The sequence below is a fragment of the Solanum dulcamara genome, chromosome 12 (assembly GCF_947179165.1).
Source record: "Solanum dulcamara chromosome 12, daSolDulc1.2, whole genome shotgun sequence".
NCBI classification, from domain to species: Eukaryota; Viridiplantae; Streptophyta; class Magnoliopsida; order Solanales; family Solanaceae; genus Solanum; species Solanum dulcamara.
In genome coordinates this window covers 8,356,515-8,375,692 of record NC_077248.1, presented here as the reverse complement: position 1 = coordinate 8,375,692, position 19,178 = coordinate 8,356,515, and the positions used below count along the sequence as shown (strand labels likewise).

The following is a 19,178-nucleotide window of genomic DNA, read 5'->3' as shown; positions in this document are numbered from 1 at the left end:
AACGTTTGTGACTATCGATTGACTCGGATACCACTTCCGGTACAGAATATCTATCAGTTGGCTTGAGTATCACACCTGGTACATGTTCTAAAATAGTTGGCTCAGGTACCAATTTAAACAAATAATAATTTCGCAAAATTCAATTTTTGAATTTAAAACTTCAATACTTCTTAATGGCTACTTTGAGTGCACTTGATAAAAAAATAAAAGAGAAGATGAAAAAGATTAAAGCCTAAAATAAAAAGATCGAAGTCTAATTTCTTACAATTTCTAATTGGTAAAATATTGTTATATTTAGTAATTACATAAAATTAAAAATTAAGTCTTAAAGTGGCTTATATATTTCATATAAATAAATAAAAAATCGAAATATCTATAATTGAATTAGGAAAAGGGAAAGATCCAAATAAATCTAAACTTCGTTAATCGTTAGTGATCTAGAGTAGGCCACGTACTAGCAATTTTGAGTCGGCCACATAGGAAAATAAGATGATGAAAATCAACAGGGCCCATTAGGCCCAAGCCCAGTAGCCCACACAATCTCAAAGGAGGAACCTCCTTCTCACCGCCATGGCAGCTCGTTTCGCGAGGTCGATCGGAGCTTTATCATCCTCCGTCACTCATAAGTCGCCGGCAGGGATTGAAACCCTCAGTCATGGCGTCTTCAAGCCACGATTGGCATCATCTTGTTCTTCTCCTGAGAATGAGTTTCCTAAAACTAATAATAAGAAAATGACTGATCGTCTCTCCGGTGTTATCGACTCGGTCAACGATCGTAAGCTTCCACCTGAACTTCGAGGTCAACGTGACGCCGTTAGGTAATTTCTGACATGCTCACATATTCTACTTAGAAAAATGACAAAAAAGTTCATTTCTACGAGCTCCTTGTATGATGATCCATTGTTAAAATTTTAATTTTTTTACTGCTTGGTAAGCTAGGTAGCTCAAGATGAAGATTGTTGTACAACTCGTTTGTGCCCTAGTTGATATCCTCCTCCACCTATGATTTGAGAAAATGATATGATGTGTTGATTCAGCTGCTGGGATAATGTGTTATTGTTTGCCCAAATTACTGCAAAAAATTGCAGTGGTGTTTATTGTGATGATTAGGTACTTGGCTCAATGGATACCATATTCCTAGCAATGCTTAGTTCACAATGTATTCAGAATGTTTTTGTTCCTAATTCATCTCAACTTAATGAAAACGTGATGCCAATGGAAATTTCAGTTTATCCATGACTCGAGAAATTTTTATACTTTCATTTGATGGACTGTAAGGTTAAAAGTCCTATCTCTAGCAAACTGCATTCTGTATTGGATAATGAAATGTGAACTTGTTCCATTGAAGCAATCTATGTATAAACTATAAAGTGAGATTGATAAGACACGTTGAGTGTGATCTGCTAAACTCACAAGTGTCCGAGAAAAAATATTACATATCTTCCATACCCAAAAGGACGAACTATTGGAAATTGTCTGAATAAATACAGCATGCATCAAATTATTATTGTTGCACTGATACACATTGCTCCTACTGGACACTTAGCTTGGTGTTTATGTATCACAAAAACTTAGGTTATGACATATATCCAGAGTGTGTCACAAATCTGGAAGTGTTTTCTTGCTGTAATTTTTTTTTTTTTTTTTTGGGGGGGGAGGGGGTATATAGTAGTAGTTTCACTAGGTGATTCTTCCTATCTGTCCTAGCCTTGGTGGATAGAATTACCATGATACATGTTGCTGGTGGTAGGTGGCAGGTATCCGGTGGAATTAATCGAGGTGCATGAAAGCTGACCTGGACACCACGGTCATCGAAAAATATATTTATATATAGTAGTAGTTTCACTGTAGTTTAGGCTTTTAATTGCTATGATTTTACCACATCAGGTGTACAAGAGCTACCATTAATATAACTTTTGGTGTCTAACTGTAATTTCCTCTTAAGTCCAAGTCACTTGAAGTTCTTTGATTTATTACCGAGCAATCCTCCTAGTGAGAAAAGTCATCAAGGATAATCTTATGAATTATTGGGGAATTGTTGAAGTAAATATTGTTGTTACTTTTGAGTCGGTGATTTGTGATTGAATTTGATGATTTGTGATTGACATCCTTATTTTTCATTCAGATAAGTACCACTTTAGAAAACTTTTCTACCTCTAATTGTTGAAGGAGGAGAATTTTTTGGTGGTTGTCTTAAAGCCACCACTGGTGTTTGCTGTAAATGAATGGAGCACGGTCCATTCTTTTCAGAATCAGCATGATCTTAGTATACAACTAAAATTGTAAAGGTAAAAAGTCAGAAGAGTGTTGTTTGAATTCTTGAGTGTGTGCTGCATAACTCTCTAGCTTTCACTTAGTTACTATAGCTGTGTTTAGCTGGACCAATTGCAAATAGTAGGATTCTGATTTATCCTCATTGTTATGAGGACAATCTTTTGGAGTTCTTTTTCTAGGCAAATTTCTTTATGGAATGCTGGTTTTTAATCTTGCATGGAATAATGATCAGGTCAGAAACTGACATCATCAATGTTGTTGAACAACGAATATGGCATTCCATGGAAGAAGGGCAATTTGAGAACTTGCCAGGGAAGGGAAAACCGTTGGATCTCAATACTAATCCTCATGCTGATCCAGCTGAAGATACCTTGTATAGGATTCTCTCCAAAAATAAATGTGCACCTGAGTGGGTTGAATTGAACAAAGAGATAAGAAATAGAGTAGTTGAGTGGAGATTAGCGCTTAAAAGGGCATGGACACACCGAGGCTCTGTCGACGATTCTAAATGGATCGAGGCATCCGAGTCTCTAAAGCTGCAGATACGTGACATCAATAACAAGGTGAGCAGCACAAGGAACTGATTTACTTTTCAAATTACCTATTCAGTTCTGTTTCTTTTCCTACTCCGTGTATGGTGAACTGCTACTGTTTTACCCCATGATTATTGTCAAAGTATGTCCCGTGTTTTCTGTTTGCATGTATATGCATTTGGATTCTCCATATTTGATCTACATATTAGTATGGTATGCTCTGCTAGCGAATTGGCTGAACTAGGATACTACTGTTGACATTTAGCATGGCATTGAGATTTAGCAAAAGTTAATTAGAGCCGTAATACTTGCAAGAGCTAAATATGTGTCTTGGATTCAGGTTTTCCGATACAATCTTATTGTCCCCTTTGGCCGCCAAATGCTCGGACTCAAGTGGGAGAAGGAAATGGACCGACTGAAAGAAGAAAGTACAGGGAGCTGAACATTTTTCATGTCTCATTGATGGTGTAGTTTATCATGTGGAAGTGGAAACTTCTATATATGGAATGGTTCATTGTGTTCTTGCTTCTTGGTTTCTTCCTTCCTATTCCAGTACTTTGGGAATTTATGTTTCTCAGTCTGTTGGCTCTCTGTTATAGTCACTGTAGAATCTTTGCTTAATATAAGTTTGATCCAAGTTTTAATATTTATTTGTATCGAAGACCCAAATATCTATAATCAGTGTATGAGGGTAGTCGTATGTTAAAATAGATTTTAAAAGGTGGGGTTTTAAAGGCCCCAGCATATGACTCTAAGCAAAAATGTAAATGTTAAAATGATAGATTTACCACAACAATGTGCATGTTAAAATAGATTTGTAGCTATAGCAAGGTATAGCATAGATTTACCACAGCAATGCGCATGTTAATATAGATTTGTAGCTATAGCAAGGTATAGGGAGATGAGAAATGATCAACATCAAACAGAAGGTATAATCAAACATGAGTTTATAAATCAACTATACGTGTGCACAATGGTAACTTCATGCGTTACAAGTAAAGATGAGATTGACAAAAAATCAAATGAAATGAGCAATCTCCTACAATGTATGTAATTTTTTTGCAGAAAACCTAAGAAAATGAAAATGAAGGAAGCATGTGTGACAAGAAGCAATTGGGACTATTGTAGTTCATGATGGTACATTTACATTAAGCGTGCCAGAAATGTTTCTTTATCAGTTTTAGAGAGGTGTAACGAGTAGTTTATAGTTAACTATGGTTGAAAGATGCCTTCGCTGCAAGATGTGTGAGGGCACGTTTGTGGTAACTGCATTGCAGTTTTTTGTACTTCTGCACGAATGTTGCAAGATCAATTTCTCGATCAAGGAGCTGGCCAAGAAGGGCTTCAGATTCTTCCTCCGTTTTCTTCATGGCGTCTGTATAAATAGCAACATTACGTCAGTAAACTGTTAATTATTTTGCCGGCAAGTCTAATTACTTCAGTTATCTAATCCCATAAGCTAGAACAAAATAAATGCTTTAACCATCCGTTCAATATTGTAAGGGTACCTTCAATTTGGTGGTATCTATCTCGAAAATTGTATTAATCTCAACTTTTACCAAAAACAAAAAATGTCGTCATCACTAAGCAATCAGAGATCCAGACTTGCCAAATAATCATTTAGGACCCTCCATTCCCAACACAGCCTCATCACAAAAAGAGTAACAATGTAATACAAAATTGAGCACAAGCTATTAAGTTAAAATTTCCTATTACATATAATTGCCTCATTACATGGAGTTTCTGCACTGAGCTCCTTGATTAAGAGGATAGAATTAGATCCATGCTTAAAAGACAAGCAGAATACTTGTACAAAATCTGATGATGACATTCATATGGATGGAACTTATTCATTGGGATATAATGAAAAGTGGTATTAGAGTGTACTAATCCAAAAAGGAAATTGAATAGTGGAGCAGAGTGAAAAATGGTTGAAAGAAACTAATGTTTTTCAAGAAGTTAGAGGAAAATAAGCATATTTGTCAAAGTAAATCAAGAGGACACCAGTGAAGATTGCACTTTAAAAGGTAAGTTGAGCACTATGAAAAGCTGTAATTATGCATTGGTGACATAGTAACAGCTTGACATAGACACTGGAGTCTGGACTACTCATATATCGGATCCATTAAGCACCACGACCGAGATAACAAAGCAATTTCTGTGTCAAGCTCTTACTATCTATGGACCTGAAAAGTTTCTTTTGACATATATAATTTAAGTGCTGACTCGACTCCTACTGGACCCTTCATTGAACTTGTTCAAGTTAGAGCGTCGTGATGCAAGTACCCTAGAAGTCGTCTCCTATTGTCATATTGATCTATAATTGTACTTCAAATTATTTTACCCGATGTAAAAAGATTAACAAACAATCAAAAGGAAATGAAAAAAGTGTACAAGCTTTATGTGCTTCCACTATTTACCTTGTAGCTGATGGAGAAGCGATACAGGAGAGTAAGACTTTAGAAGGTCTTCTTTTCTCCTTTCCAGCTCATGCATCTTTTCTTGAGCAGCAGCCAATTCAGTTGTGCGGATAATTCTGCACTGTGAACAACAATAAAGGAGGGTGTGCAGAATTTTTTTCCAATGTCAGTGCTTCGATGCTAAAATGTTACAAATGCTTTTACAAATAAGTAAATTCCCTAGAAGCAATGTGAAATATCTAACCTGATTCCTAAGCTCCATTATCCAGGGTTCTTTTTCTAAATTCTCCCCTGCATAAGGATTTTGTTCAAAATCTATCTGCAGATACTAGTTGATATATCACTACCTAAGGCAATAAGCAACCCAAAAAACTTACTAGCAAGCTGCAGAGTTGCGTTACGAAGGTCATCCCTGACCTGGTCAGATATGAGGAAAACAGCAAGAGTAAGATGCTACCATAGAAATTAACATAGAACAGGAGCCTGTAACAACAAAATATTACATCAAGGTGACTAAAACGGATCAAAGTTGTGTTCTCACGTTGAAATTACCTTGCTAACATGCATAAGACATCAGGATACACAATTTGTCACATACATTGTGTAAGAACAAGAGCAGAGCATACGGGAGGTAGAAATATTATTCAAGTTCATTTTGGCAAGGAAGAAAGGAAACAAGAACAAGGTCATCCAAATCCAAACATGCAAGTATTATTAACTTTGAACTGTATGAGGTGAGATCACCAAAAAGCAATGATGTGCATTGTAATGCATAAGTCTCATGAGATTGTAAGTGTAACGACCCGAACCATCGTTAATTTAGAGCGGGAGAAATCGAAAGGGAAAATAAGTCAACTGGGCCCCACAATCCCGCCAGAGCGGGCTAGTCCCGCCACAGCGGCGCAGCTCCAGCGGGATTCCTGCCGCCAGAGCGGGAGGTCATGGAACGGAACTTAAGTCGCGATTTTTTTATTTCCCCACTACTCCAAAAGTGTAGGTTAGAGGTGAGGGTTACTGATAAAACCCTCAAAAAGACTGCTCCTGACTTTGGAAGAGAAGGGGAAGGAATCTCAACACTAGAAGGATTCCAACTGGTAGATTTCAAGCCTATCTCGCCCGTCTAACATCTGGAACCAAGGATTGGAGCCGCTTATTCTCTCCACAGCTGTTTGGCGCCCAAGTAGGCTAGGCTTATCTAATTTGAGTAGTTAAATATATACCTGTTGCATAGTATAAAGAGATTTAGTGAGAGGTTTCACAATGAAGCTCATTGGTCCCGGGTCACAGGTAGAAATACAGGTGTTTCAGTGATCAATCTTGATGTGACCTGGGTAAGGAGGCTGTATAATGAGATTGGGAAAATTGGTAGTGGTATTCTCATATTCAGACTTGTGTGTTCGTAACTGCCTTAATTGTACGTATGTTGGTAGGAAAAATAGGAAAGATTGTGATAAACCCTAGGGGTTAGCAACTTATCTTGATTGAGTGGAAGACCCTGATGTAATGTAACTGTAAATATGGATTGTTGTGGTTATGAGAATTGGGTGTCACGTTCCGACACGTTCTTGGATCGGCTGTCACGTTCCGACACATTACTAGATTGGGTGTCACGTTCCGACACATATATGGTTGAGTCTGAGTCCTATGAGAGAGCCAAGTGTATGTGGATGGTCCCATGAGAGGACCCGATGATATCTGTCTCTTTGTGGAATAGTGGGGTAACTGTTAATGGACTAAAGGGTAAGACTCTTATAAAAGAACCCTATCGATCCTATGGTTGTTATTAGTTGTGGAATGAAAGTCAGCATAGGCTCATTCGTGGGTCAAACTGCGGAGACTTATGAGGCCATGTTGTGATATGTGTGATATTTTATACCTCCGAGCTTAATGAGTGGGGGTGGTTTGTTAGTAGGGAGTGGATTTCATTAGGGTTCGATCAGGTAGTAGTAGTCGTTGTACTTGGTACGTGAGAGCCAGAGCTAGCTAAGAGGTGTGTTTATGGGATGACTAGGTCATGTCTGGTAAGGTAAACGGGTTATGGCTAGAGAAAGTGGTGTTGCCTTGTGAGTGGGTAAGGTAGCTGGTTGGCTTGATGTTAGGGTGTTCTTGAGGACCTTGTGGGCCAATAACCCACAGGTCTCACCCTCAGAAATCAGAGTTGGTAATGAACCCGTGGTTAGAAGGTGGGTGAATCACTAGAAAGGTGAGAGTAAAGAGTTACTTGTAAGTTTTCAGTGCGGGAATGTAAACCTTTATTGCTTATGGTCTTCTCTTATTTTCCTATATATTATATGGTAGGTATCATATTGACCGATGATGCCTACCAGTACGTGTTGTTTGTATTGATACTACTCTTCCTATGTCACTTGGCATAATCTGGTTGCAACATCAGTGGAGTTTCTTAAATGAAGGTGAAGACGATCCTCCGGCAGTTTCTACTTTTCCTCCCTTTGTGGTTGGAGCTGTGTCTTTTTATTTATCTTATGTCCTGTTCCGTAAAGCTCTTATACCTGTTTTAGACTAGTATCCTTAGGGGTTTAGACAGTATCTATATAAACTTGAGTTCTTGAATTATTACAGGCATAATGGAAATTCTTGACTTACTATTTAAATTTTTCTGCAACTTCCGCAATGCTTATCTCATATAAGGGAGTTAAGGGTTCTCCTACCTAGGGCTTAGAGTGGGTGCTCGCACGGTCCGATGGGTTGGGTCATGACAAATTGATATCAGAGCCCAAGTTACTGGTCTCCTAGTACAAGAGCAAGTGTGGAATAGACTCCTGAGGATTGATGTATTGACGTCTACATCTAATCTTCGGGAAGCTATGAAACATTCCAGAAAGTAGTTCCATTTCTTCACTCCTTTCGTGTTGTCTGTTGCTTGTAGTATGGGTTGAGTCTAATTGGTATCCGCGGATTCCAATTGGTATCTAAACGAAGTAAACTTGATGTTGTTATCGCGGTTGAAGGGACACAAGCAAGAGAAATTGGGACATAAATGATCAATTGATGGTCATCCATGAAGCGGATTAAGTTAAGAAATTTACTTGTTTGTGTGATGTGGTTCCAAATTTGTGACTGTGTGTAGGGTCGTCTACTTGATTGACAATGTGTGGAGTAACTTGAATTTATGAGTATAGTTTATTTGCCGGAGTTATATGATGTGATTAAATGCATGGTGTACTTGCCAGAGTGATATAATATGAACATGTGCATAGTGTTGCAGGAATTGCTTGGCAGACTGTGAAGTATACATGCCAATTAGTTGAAATTATGTGGGACATAATTGCGTGGACTTCTGTAAATATTAATGATGTAAATTCCAGACATGATTAAGTGATGCACTTATTTGAGGGAATGTTATTCCCATTGTTATAGATGACCTATCGCGAATATGGTAGGGGGACAAAAATGATAAGTAATCATAGAGAAACTCTAAATTCGGGATAGTCAGGACCAGTTGGGGGGTCATGAGAAGTAGGGTGGAATTATACCTACTAGACTGTCGTTATAAATGAATCACTTAGATATAATTGTGATTGATTCCTCCCCAGTGAGCACCTACATTTTTGGGGCTGATGTACGCCAATTGTTGTGCCAATATATTGGGGTAGAGAGTTCCGAGCATGTAGTGCTGGGTTCGACTCTGGATACACCACACCAAAATTCTGTTAAATGGAATCAAGTTGGGCTGAGTCATAACCCTGAGGGTCATAAGGGGACATGGGTCACGAAATACATCGGGAGAAGTTTTCTTGAGATTCTGCCTTAGCAAATCCCGCCACAGCGGGAATATTCTGCCAGAGCGGGATGGGGCGAGACAGAAATCCAAACTGGAATTTCCCTATTTTTCCCCCGTCTTTGCAATGAACTCCAAAGCATAAATCGACAAATCCTTGTGGTTAACATGGTGTCCGACAAAGATGGAGTAAGCTATATATATATATACACACACACACATATGTGGACTACGAATACGAAAAATGGGAAATGCTAGCATCCAAGTGTTTACAAAAATAAGGAAAAGCGGTAAGGAAAGAAATAAATTGTTTGTTACATGCTCAAACGGGGCAAACCCAAATACTAACTAGTCCTAACTCGGGCAAAGGGGAGTGTCAACATCTGAGACAATGTCCTCTGGTGGGCACTCACCTGTCCAGGCCTCGTTCACAAAAGGAAACTCTGTGAAATCCATCGGGTCAAACCTGGGGAGTTTTCTCTGGGGAGCGACGCACGAGAAGATCACCTTAATTGTCTTCCACATCCGGGCCATCAGGGGATCTCTCTCCGTGTTATTCCTCCTCTCCCATCGCAACTGGTGGAGGAGCAGCTTGACCTCCAGAGCAGTGGAAGGTGGCACTGGAGCTGAGGGTCCAGCAAAGGATCCTCCTAGACGGCTTTGGATCGTGGCTTAGTAGGGGTGTGCAAAAATCGAACCGAATCAAAAAAAGTGTTATTGGTTTATTGCTATTGGATCATTGGGTTAACGGTTATTTAATGATTTTATAAAAAAAAGTTATTGGGTTATCGATTCGGTATTGATTTTTAATATTGTGTTATTGGGTAAACCGATAACCCATTAAGACTTATAATTTACTATTTTAATATTTACGCATACACAAATATCAAACAAAAAATATTAATATAAATATATAATCACTATATCATAATATCATTGCCCTACACAATTCACACTTCACACTATTTCATAGTTCACAGTGTATTTACCCTTTAGGCTTTGCTGCTTTAGGTTCACAAAGTCAAAACTCAAAACCTAAAGAACTAAGAACGATGGCTACAGTTTGCAAGTAGCAACTACAACGGCAAGGGTTAGGCGACGGCTAAGGCTGTGAGTTGTGGTTGTGAGTTGTGAGTTGTGAGTTTGATTTCTCTCTTTTTTTACTTCTCTTCTTCTCCCTTTTTTGATTTCTCCTCTTCTCCACCTACTTTCTCAAAAAATTAGACTTCGCTGGTAAACAATTACAAGATTATTTTATCTCAATTGGGGTTAAATTTGATGAGCATTTGAATTTTTTCCTTAAGAAACTTTTTTTCCTTTTTTAGTTATGTTCAAGATTTTCGAAAAATGCTGGAGAAGTCTTATAATTATTTTGAAGGCATTTTCTTATTAGTTAAACCGAAAACCGAATCGTTAAAGATCAAAAATCGATAAACTGAAAACTGATAACAAATATCTTATTGGTTTAGTTATTGGTTTAGCATATTTAAAAACCGAAAACCAATAAATCGAACCGATAATACTTAAAACCGAATCAAATCGACCGATACACACCCCTATGGCTAAGTCCTCTTCCACACAGAAAGCTGAAAGAGGTGGCTACAACTGAGTGGGAGGGACACCCTCCTCCTCCTCTCATTCATCCTTCGCTCCTGTCGCTGCCCGACTGCTCTCGGCCCATTCGTCCTCCTCTTCTTCTTCCCTCGAAAAGAAGCACGCCTGATCAGTAAGGGGTGAAAGGGGGGATTCATAAGGAGTACCTCATCAGAGTCCAGAAGCGGCACCCCTTCCATCTTGCACATGGCAGCGATCAGTCCCGATAGAAAGAACGCCTTCTTGTTGCCCCGATAGAGCATCTTTCATTCGGACACAATCTGAGCCCCCACATTTAGGCCTATCCCTTGTATGGCACAAGCCACCACTAGAGACCATGGGAAGGTCACGTCGGTGCGGTTGCCAGAAGGGCGGATCCTCCTGGCCACTAGGTGTAGCCATCTCTTGGCATCATCAGACCAGTCAGTGCTGGTGATGCCCTTTGTACTGGGCCAATAGACCATGTTTCGGTGTTCTAGAGCCACTAGAGTGTCTTGTAACCACTCCAAATCCATCTCTCTCAGCTTGGCCTCATAGTCAGCCTTGGAGGCGTTGGGTACCTCAAGCACAACATTTATGTAGTGGGACTCAGTAGGATGTCCACTCCACGGATGCGGATGGTGGAGTGAGGGAGTCTCAGTCAATGAGCCCCACCTAAACTCCTCCAGTCGGGCATGGAAGGTAGGTGCCTTGTCTGCCACTCCTATCATGGAGAAGCCCTTCTGGACCAAGAATTTTGTATTCCAGTAGTCATGGTGTCACTCTCGGCTAGCGGCATCGGGAAAGCGGACAAATAGGAGGTTAGCGTCGTCGTTGTAAGCCATAGTGTTGAGACCTGCAAGTTTTTTTCCACAAAAATACAGTTAGAACCCGATGGTGTGAGTATGAAATTAGGGTTAGAAGAATGGGTGGAAACTCAGCACCGGAAGGATTCCAACAAGTAGATTTCAAGCCTATCTCGCCTATCTAACATCTGGAATCAAGAATTGGAGCAACTTATTCTCTCCACAGCTGCTTAGCACCCAAGTAGGCTACGCTTATCTTATTTGAGTAGTTAAATCTATACTTATTGCGTAGTATAAAGGGATTTAGTGAGAGGTTTCATAATTAGGCTCATTGGTCCCGGATCACAGGCAGAAATACAGGTGTTTCAGTGGTCGGCCTTGATGTGACCTAGGTAAGGAGGTTGTATAATGAGTTTGGGAAAATTGATAGTGGTATTCTCATATTCAGACTTGTGTGTTCATAATTGTCTTAATTGTACATATGTTGGTAGGAAAAATAGGAAAGATTGTGATAAACCCTAGGGGTTAGCAACTTATCTTGATTGAGTGCAAGAGCCTAATGTAATTGTAAATGCATTGATTATGTGTTGTTATTGTAACTGTAAATGTGGATTGTTATGGTTGTGAGAATCGGGTGTCACGTTCCGCCATATATATGGTTGAGTCTAGGTCCCATGAGAGGGCCAAGTGTGTGGATGGTCCCATGAGAGGACCCGATGATATCTGTCTTTTTGTGGAATAGTGGGCGTAACTGTTAATGGACTAAAGGGTAAGACTCTTATAAAAGAACCTTGTCGATCCTATGGTTGTTATTAGTTGGGGATTGAGAGTCAGCATAGGCTCATTCGTAGGTCAAACGACAGAGACTTATGAGGCCATGCTGTGATATGTGTGATATTCTACACCTCCGAGCTTGTTGAGTGGGGGTGGTCTGTTAGCAGGGAGTGGATTTCATTAGGATTCGATCAAGTAGTAGTAGTCGTTGTACTTGGTATGTGAGAGCCAGAGCTAGCTAAGAAGTGTGTTTGTGGGATGACTAGGTCATGTCTGGTAAGGTAAACGGGTTATGGCTAGGGATAGTGGTGTTGCCTTGTGAGTGGATAAGGTAGCCGACTGCCTTGATGTTAGGGTGTTCTTAAGGACCTTGTGGGCCCATAACCCACAGGTCTCACCTCAAAAATCAAAGTTGGTAGTGAACCCGTCGTTAGAAGGTGGGTAAAGCACTAGAAAGGTAAGAGTAAAGAGCTACTTGTAAGTTTTGTGTGCGGGAACGTAAACCTTTATTGCTTATGGTCTTCTCTTATTTTTCTATATATTATGCGGTGGGTATCAGATTAACCGATGGTGATGCTTACCAGTACGTGTTGTTTGTACTGATACTACTCTTGCTATGTCATTTGGCATAGTCTGGTTGCAGGATCAGTGGAGTTTCTTAAGTGAAGGTGAAGACGATCCTCCGGCAGTTTCTACTTTTCCTCCCTTTGTGGTTGGAGCTGTGACTTTTTATTTATCTTATGTCCTCTTCCGTAGAGCTCTTGTACCTATTTTAGATTAGTATTCTTGGGGGTTTAGACAGTATCTTGTATAAACTTGAGTTTTTGAATTATTATAGACGTAATGGAAATTCTTGACTCACTATTTAAATTTTTCTGTAACTTCCGCAATGTTTATCTCACGTAAGGGGGTTAAGGGTTCTCCTACCTAGGTCTTAGAGTGGGTGCCCACACGGCCCGGTGGGTTGGGTTGTAACAGTAAGCCATTTGAATGGATTAAATACATTATGCCATCCTGAATGCAGAACCTCACAAAGACAGAACAACTAAATTCAGTAATCCCACGTGCATAATTTGATTCCTCCCTTACTACCAGAAAGGAAATCTCACTCGGTCGTTCATTCAATTTTCGACGCGTATAATTTAGTGGAGCATAATATCATAAAAGAACAAAATGAGGATAAATTAGATCCACAGTGTATGCTTGACTATAAAAGGAAACAGGGTATGGCAAGACCGACCGAGCAGAATGAAATAAGAAATTTTATTACTTACATTATTCTGTGTCTTGACAGCCTCAAGTGAAAGTAAGAAGTTGTGACAAGCAACCTTGTCAGAAACAAGCTTCTTTAGCTCATTAACACTGAACAATTTAACAAGAAAGCATATTGAAAATCAGAAACAAATTGCAAAAAGAAGAATGAAGAAAAAGGTTAAGCTCTTCATTTGATTGTTTAATCACCAGAAAAATTGCCTCTTGTAATTTCTTTTTTCCAATCCCAAGAACAAAAAACAGATGATCAAGTCATGAAGCATTTTTTTTGTTGTTGTTGAAACTAAAAGGCCATGAAGTGTTTGCTGGCAGAAGATACTTCATAGAGTCGAAATCATATTTTAAGATAAAACCAATTCGGCATTCTCAAAACATGCACGAATGGTACCTTAAAGGGTGCTGTTAAATGCTTCCTTGGATACTAATGATCAAAAAGAAAATATATATGCTCTTTCATGTACCAGAAAGATATCTCTGATTTTCAGATATAAAACTTTTATCTTTATTATAATCCATTGGTAGTTTCCTACAAGCCACCCTCTCTTCATTTATTGCAAGAATTCTGCTTTCAAACGACAAAACCTGTACTATCCAGTATATTTTTTTACTGCATACACTTCAGTTCATTACACAATTTGGTGTTTCATGATGCTCCATAAGATAAAAAAGCAGAATTCATCAACATTCAAACAGGTTGAGTTCTATCACGTAGTTGTATCACTACCATTATATAGATTATAGACTTTTCAGGAGTTCTATGTACATAAATGTATAAAAATCATAAATCTATGTTGAATCTCATGATGGTGACATAAAACCACTCTTGATAACCATACAGCAAAACAAAGAGGGAATCTCTGTTACAAATCCCAGCAAGTTCAGAATCTAATTCTGGTAGAAACAAAGACTGCAATAATTGCAATGCAACTAATGATCCTTTCTTTAGAGGTGTAATTGCGGACATATATGAACTAAAATTTACCTCTTGTTTCTTAAAGCAGCAATGATGTCAGCAGACTCTGCAGGAGAAACTTGGGACATAGAGCTTGGCCTGTTTGTTGGACTATGCGCATTAAAGCCTCTGGAAGAGTTTGAACTAGGGGTTGCAGGGTGGGAAGAGCCTGGTGAGCTGACTACAGAAGGTGAATACAATGAAGCATTATTAGCCTCTTGAGGACTTGACTGAGCCTGTTGCTCTTTGTTACCCCTGTAGAAAAGAGAAGTTCAAGGAAATATGTATGTCAGAGCATAAAGTGGAATAGGTATGCGACTCATATAGCTGACACCAACTAATTTGAGATTGAGGAGCATCACTGATTGATTGAGATATGTTTGCCAAAATCATAAAGATAACTCAGATTAGGAATTACTTTTGTATATTCTACTTACAGTACATCATGCCACGATAGCATTTACATTTAAACAAGCTATGCTATAATCCACTGCCAAATGAAATTACATGGATCTCAGGGGTGAATCTAACAAAGGGTTCGGTAGAACACAGTACTTCGGGGTTCAACTATATATATGCGAGAGTGAAAAACAAGTATGATCAAATTAGTTTTACACTTAAGAACCCACTCTCTCTACTCAATCAACTGCGTCCAAATCCTTGATCCACCTAGGGCAGAACTAGAGTGTAGGAAGCGGGCAGAATCTAGTAGTTTTGGTTCAAAAGCCCTATAGTTGTCTTGAAATATTCAATGAATAGGTGCAAATTATTAATTTAGAACCAGTAATTCAAAAGGACTAAAATCCTGAATGGACAAGCTTCTATTTCTGGCTCCACTCCGCCTATGGTAGATAGTGGAGGCTTAAATAACACAAGATTGAATACAATAACAACAACATACCCATTTTAGTCTCACAATGTGGGGTCTAGAGAGGATAGAGTGTACGCAGACCTTACCTATCTTAGAGTTAGAGATTACGATAAGTAATAGAACAGAAACTACAATAGGATAATCAATGTACAAGGAACAACTGAGAGTAACAGAAATCGAAGAACAAAAAACTACCGAAGCAATAGTATGACTACTAATATGAATGGATCACAACACAACGCACTTCTAGCAATTAACACAATATGTAATATCAAAAGGGAATTCAAAACATGAGTAATAGTTCCTAAAATAATGCTTCCAGGATCACTCATTTAGCGCAGATTCTTCACAATTAACCAAAAATTAGCACCAAAAATAACAATAAGAAGAAGGACAAAAACGGAACTGCAGATATCTATACCAAAAGAGGACATAGGTTATATAACATCTGAAACTTCAAATAAAATGAAAAAAATCAACAACGAAAGGCGATCCAATTGAACAAGGAAATGAAAATCTGTAGATCTGAAAGTAAAATTACCAGCGATTGCCTTTGATCATCGAAAATGAAGAAAATGGCGTATGAGACAGAGCTATATGCCTTTGATGATCCAAACGCACCGCTTTTGCCTCCCAATTTCCTTCTATTTTCTATCACTCCTTATGTCCATTTTTAATTTTACTGTGTTCACTTACCCAAAATAAAATTATAGTACTTCCTCGTTTTAAAAAAATGGTTTAATTTAATTTAATATGGAGTTTAAGAAAATAAAGAATTTTTTTTTATCTTTTGGTTCTAAATTAAAGTTATGTCAAATGTATCAAAATATCATTTAATCTTGTGGTCTTAAACATGTCAGGTAGAAAGTTAAAATTAAAATTTTATCAAAAGAAGTCATTCTTTTTTTAAACAGATTAAAAGAAATATCATTCTTTTTTAAAGGAAGGGAGTATAATTTTATTATATATATTATAATATTTTTAAAATTTATATTAAAAAATACTATAGTTAATAATAAGAATAATATCTTATTTGTTTGCACGCGCATTTGAATTCTAATCATTCAGATTTAGTTTATTAAGAGTGTTTATTTTTTAAGATTTGAATCTTAATTATTCAAATTCAGCTCTTTTTGTATTATTTTTTTTGTTTTCTAATAAAACCTCTTAATGAATCATTCAGAATTTAGATTTTCTAAAATAATACGTTAATTTTACAAGATCTTCCACGTCTCTTTGCTTTACTTTTCTGCAAGGTTTTCACGTCTTCCGCTCTTTTATCTCATCTTTTATAGTAAGTTCTCATAATCTTTACAAATACACATTATTTTTTGATATATTAATCTTTATCAAAAACTGTCATAGACGCAAAAATTAATTGCAACAACAATATCGTTTTGTTAAAGTATTCTTGAAGGTGTCAAAATTTATTTGAATTCCTATATATCTTTACACATGAATGTTGAAGATGGCAACTTTACATTAGTAGTCTAACGTGAGCTTAGTTACGTGCTCTGATTGATATTGATATTGATATTGATATTGATATTGATATTGTCATATATATTAATTTTTACTCCTCCATTCTATAAAATTTGATCTGATTATTTTGTAGTTAATTATTTAAACTATCTTATACGTAAGTTGTGAAACGGAACAAGATTTTATTTAGCTGGATATTTTCTTAATAAAAGAATTAATTAATTCTTTATGTTTAATTCTTTAAAAAATCATATTACCTTGTTACAATATTTTTTTGTAATGATATATAACTTTTCATTTGCTTTTTGTGATTGTTCAAATTTTTTATTAAATAAAAATATTTTTAAAAAAAACTCATTGTTTTTAAAAATGATGTGCAATATAAAATGAAAAAGTTCATATTCGTATCTTTATGTTTGATATTTTAATTTGAGGAGAGGTTCAAAATTATGCTGATACTTTATGAAATGGTCCAAAATTTTCTTTTGATAACATGTGGGCCATTTTTATAAGTGAAAAGAGTCAAATTTATATTTGACTATGTAAATGATCAAAAATTTGTTCCTGAACTTTTACAAAATAGTACAAATTTAACAATCATTTTTCTTCCATGATATATAGAATAGAATTTTTTTTTTATAATCACGATAATATAAATTATAAAATCTCGTTGAACTCAACAAGACAAAATTATATAACAATGTTTTCGTTCAAAAAAAAATATATATATATATATATAACAAGACACTTATATTTTATTTTTTAAATGATGGAGAAATGAGGAAGAAAAATGTTCAAAAACTGAGGTGAAACCTCTAAGATTTAAGTGTCGTTTCGCCCCAAGTAATTTTTGGGGAAAACTTGAAATTTAATATTTGGCCATATAATTTGTCATTAATTGGCAAATATCTCAAGTTTCCAAGTTCTAGAAAAAATTAGAACTTGGGAATTTGGGAAGTTTTAAAAATTTAAAAATTACTCCAAACTTTTATATTTTATAAAAACACTCATCATTTATTTTTGGAAGAAATTGTTCGTAGAATGTGAAAGATTTTATAAAAGAATAGTTTGTTATTACCTTTTCTGAAAAAGAATAGTTTGAGTGACAAGATTGGGAAAAGAAATAATTTATTTTTAATTCGATTATTGTATTGCTCTTATCCATATTGTTATTTTGTTGTTGTTGATTGTTATTAATTATGTTATAAAAAATATTTAATGAAACATGTTCATTATAAAATGATAATACAAACGTATGGGTATTTTTAATAATTTTTAGAACTTACAGGTATAAAATAATATTTTTTTTGAAACAATCAAATATTCTTGATAAAACTTGTGGCCAAATGCATGGTGAAACTTCACCAAAACTTCATCCAAAAATTAATTGTCAAGAATATTTGGAAACTTGAGGCCAAACGCTATTTATAGCCAATGAATTAGAGAATCAATAGGTGTGAGAATATTTGTTTGTGAAATTAGTGTCTCTTCGGAAATCATTATTACCATTTGTGAAATTTCATGCACCATTAGAAAAAAGCTGCAAATTTTAAATATAAATGACCACACAGAAAAAAATTACGAAAAAGATAATTAATTTTGGTCCAAAAATTATGTCAATCGATTTGATCATTTGACCAAATTCAAATATGAGTAATAAGAGTGACGCAATTCGCAAGACTTGATTTCTTCTCAAAGTATTTCTCTATATAAACACAAGAATTTTTCTCAATTTTTCCAATGAGAACCAAAACTTCTTATTAAAAATAATTTTTTCCAAATTTCATTTTCCTTAATTCTTTTTTTTCTATTTCTCATTCGCACCTCAACTAAACTTAATAATTAATATTATCTTCATATAATATCGTGAATATTTGTTTAGAAAAGAAGGTAGATTGTTTTATTATATTTTGGTCAAGGTCATATGTGAATGAAGACGTGTAGTTTCTTTGGAGGGCCAAACAATTAGTTTTATGTAATAATTCAGAGTACCAACAATTATTATTTTATATCAATTTTAAGTAAAATAAGTTGGCTATATCAATTTTCATTATTCATGTAATTCCATTAAATTAAGTTCATCGAATAAAGTACAAATTTAAATTTAAAAATAGAAAAAATCTTTATATTTTTTACTGACATATAAATTTGTAATATGGCTAAAAGATTCCTAAAAAAATAATAGACCTAAAAATATTATAGTAAACTAACTTTGATCTTGACCAATTAGTATTGGCTATTAGTAATTTTAAATTAAAAGTATGTTACTTTTGGAAGGAAAGAAGAGTATTATAATATTCATAAAGCTACTTTGCAATTGAGGAGCGCAATTTTCGCTTTTGGATTATAATTTTCTTTTAGTAGTTTATAGTCTTTTCATGAAGTCGTCCCAATTTTGTGCAAATAAGTTTCCTTTCTATTTCTTCCAATGCAATTTTATTTTTTTATTTGCATAATAGTCACTGTTGTTGAAAGAAGAAAGA

At 36.2% G+C, this 19,178-nt stretch overlaps 2 protein-coding genes across 2 annotated transcripts; one reads left to right on the top strand and one right to left on the bottom strand.

The window, feature by feature from the left end:
• The first annotated feature begins 454 nt into the window (after positions 1–454).
• Positions 455–3,455, top strand: LOC129877823 (uncharacterized). The gene is made up of 3 exons (XM_055953362.1): positions 455–818; positions 2,507–2,837; positions 3,148–3,455. The coding sequence occupies exons 1-3, from the start codon at positions 571–573 to the stop codon at positions 3,247–3,249; spliced, it is 681 nt and encodes a 226-aa protein (XP_055809337.1). The 5' UTR covers positions 455–570; the 3' UTR covers positions 3,250–3,455.
• A 284-nt stretch (positions 3,456–3,739) lies between these two features.
• LOC129877822 (vacuolar protein-sorting-associated protein 37 homolog 1) lies at positions 3,740–15,892 on the bottom strand. Its single transcript, XM_055953361.1, has 7 exons — positions 15,755–15,892; positions 14,373–14,597; positions 13,393–13,480; positions 5,605–5,644; positions 5,472–5,518; positions 5,228–5,348; positions 3,740–4,182 (listed from the first exon to the last, which is right to left on the bottom strand). Exons 1-7 carry the CDS (start codon positions 15,772–15,774, stop codon positions 4,016–4,018), a joined length of 708 nt encoding a protein of 235 aa, XP_055809336.1. The 5' UTR covers positions 15,775–15,892; the 3' UTR covers positions 3,740–4,015.
• Between the last annotated feature and the right edge of the window lie 3,286 nt (positions 15,893–19,178).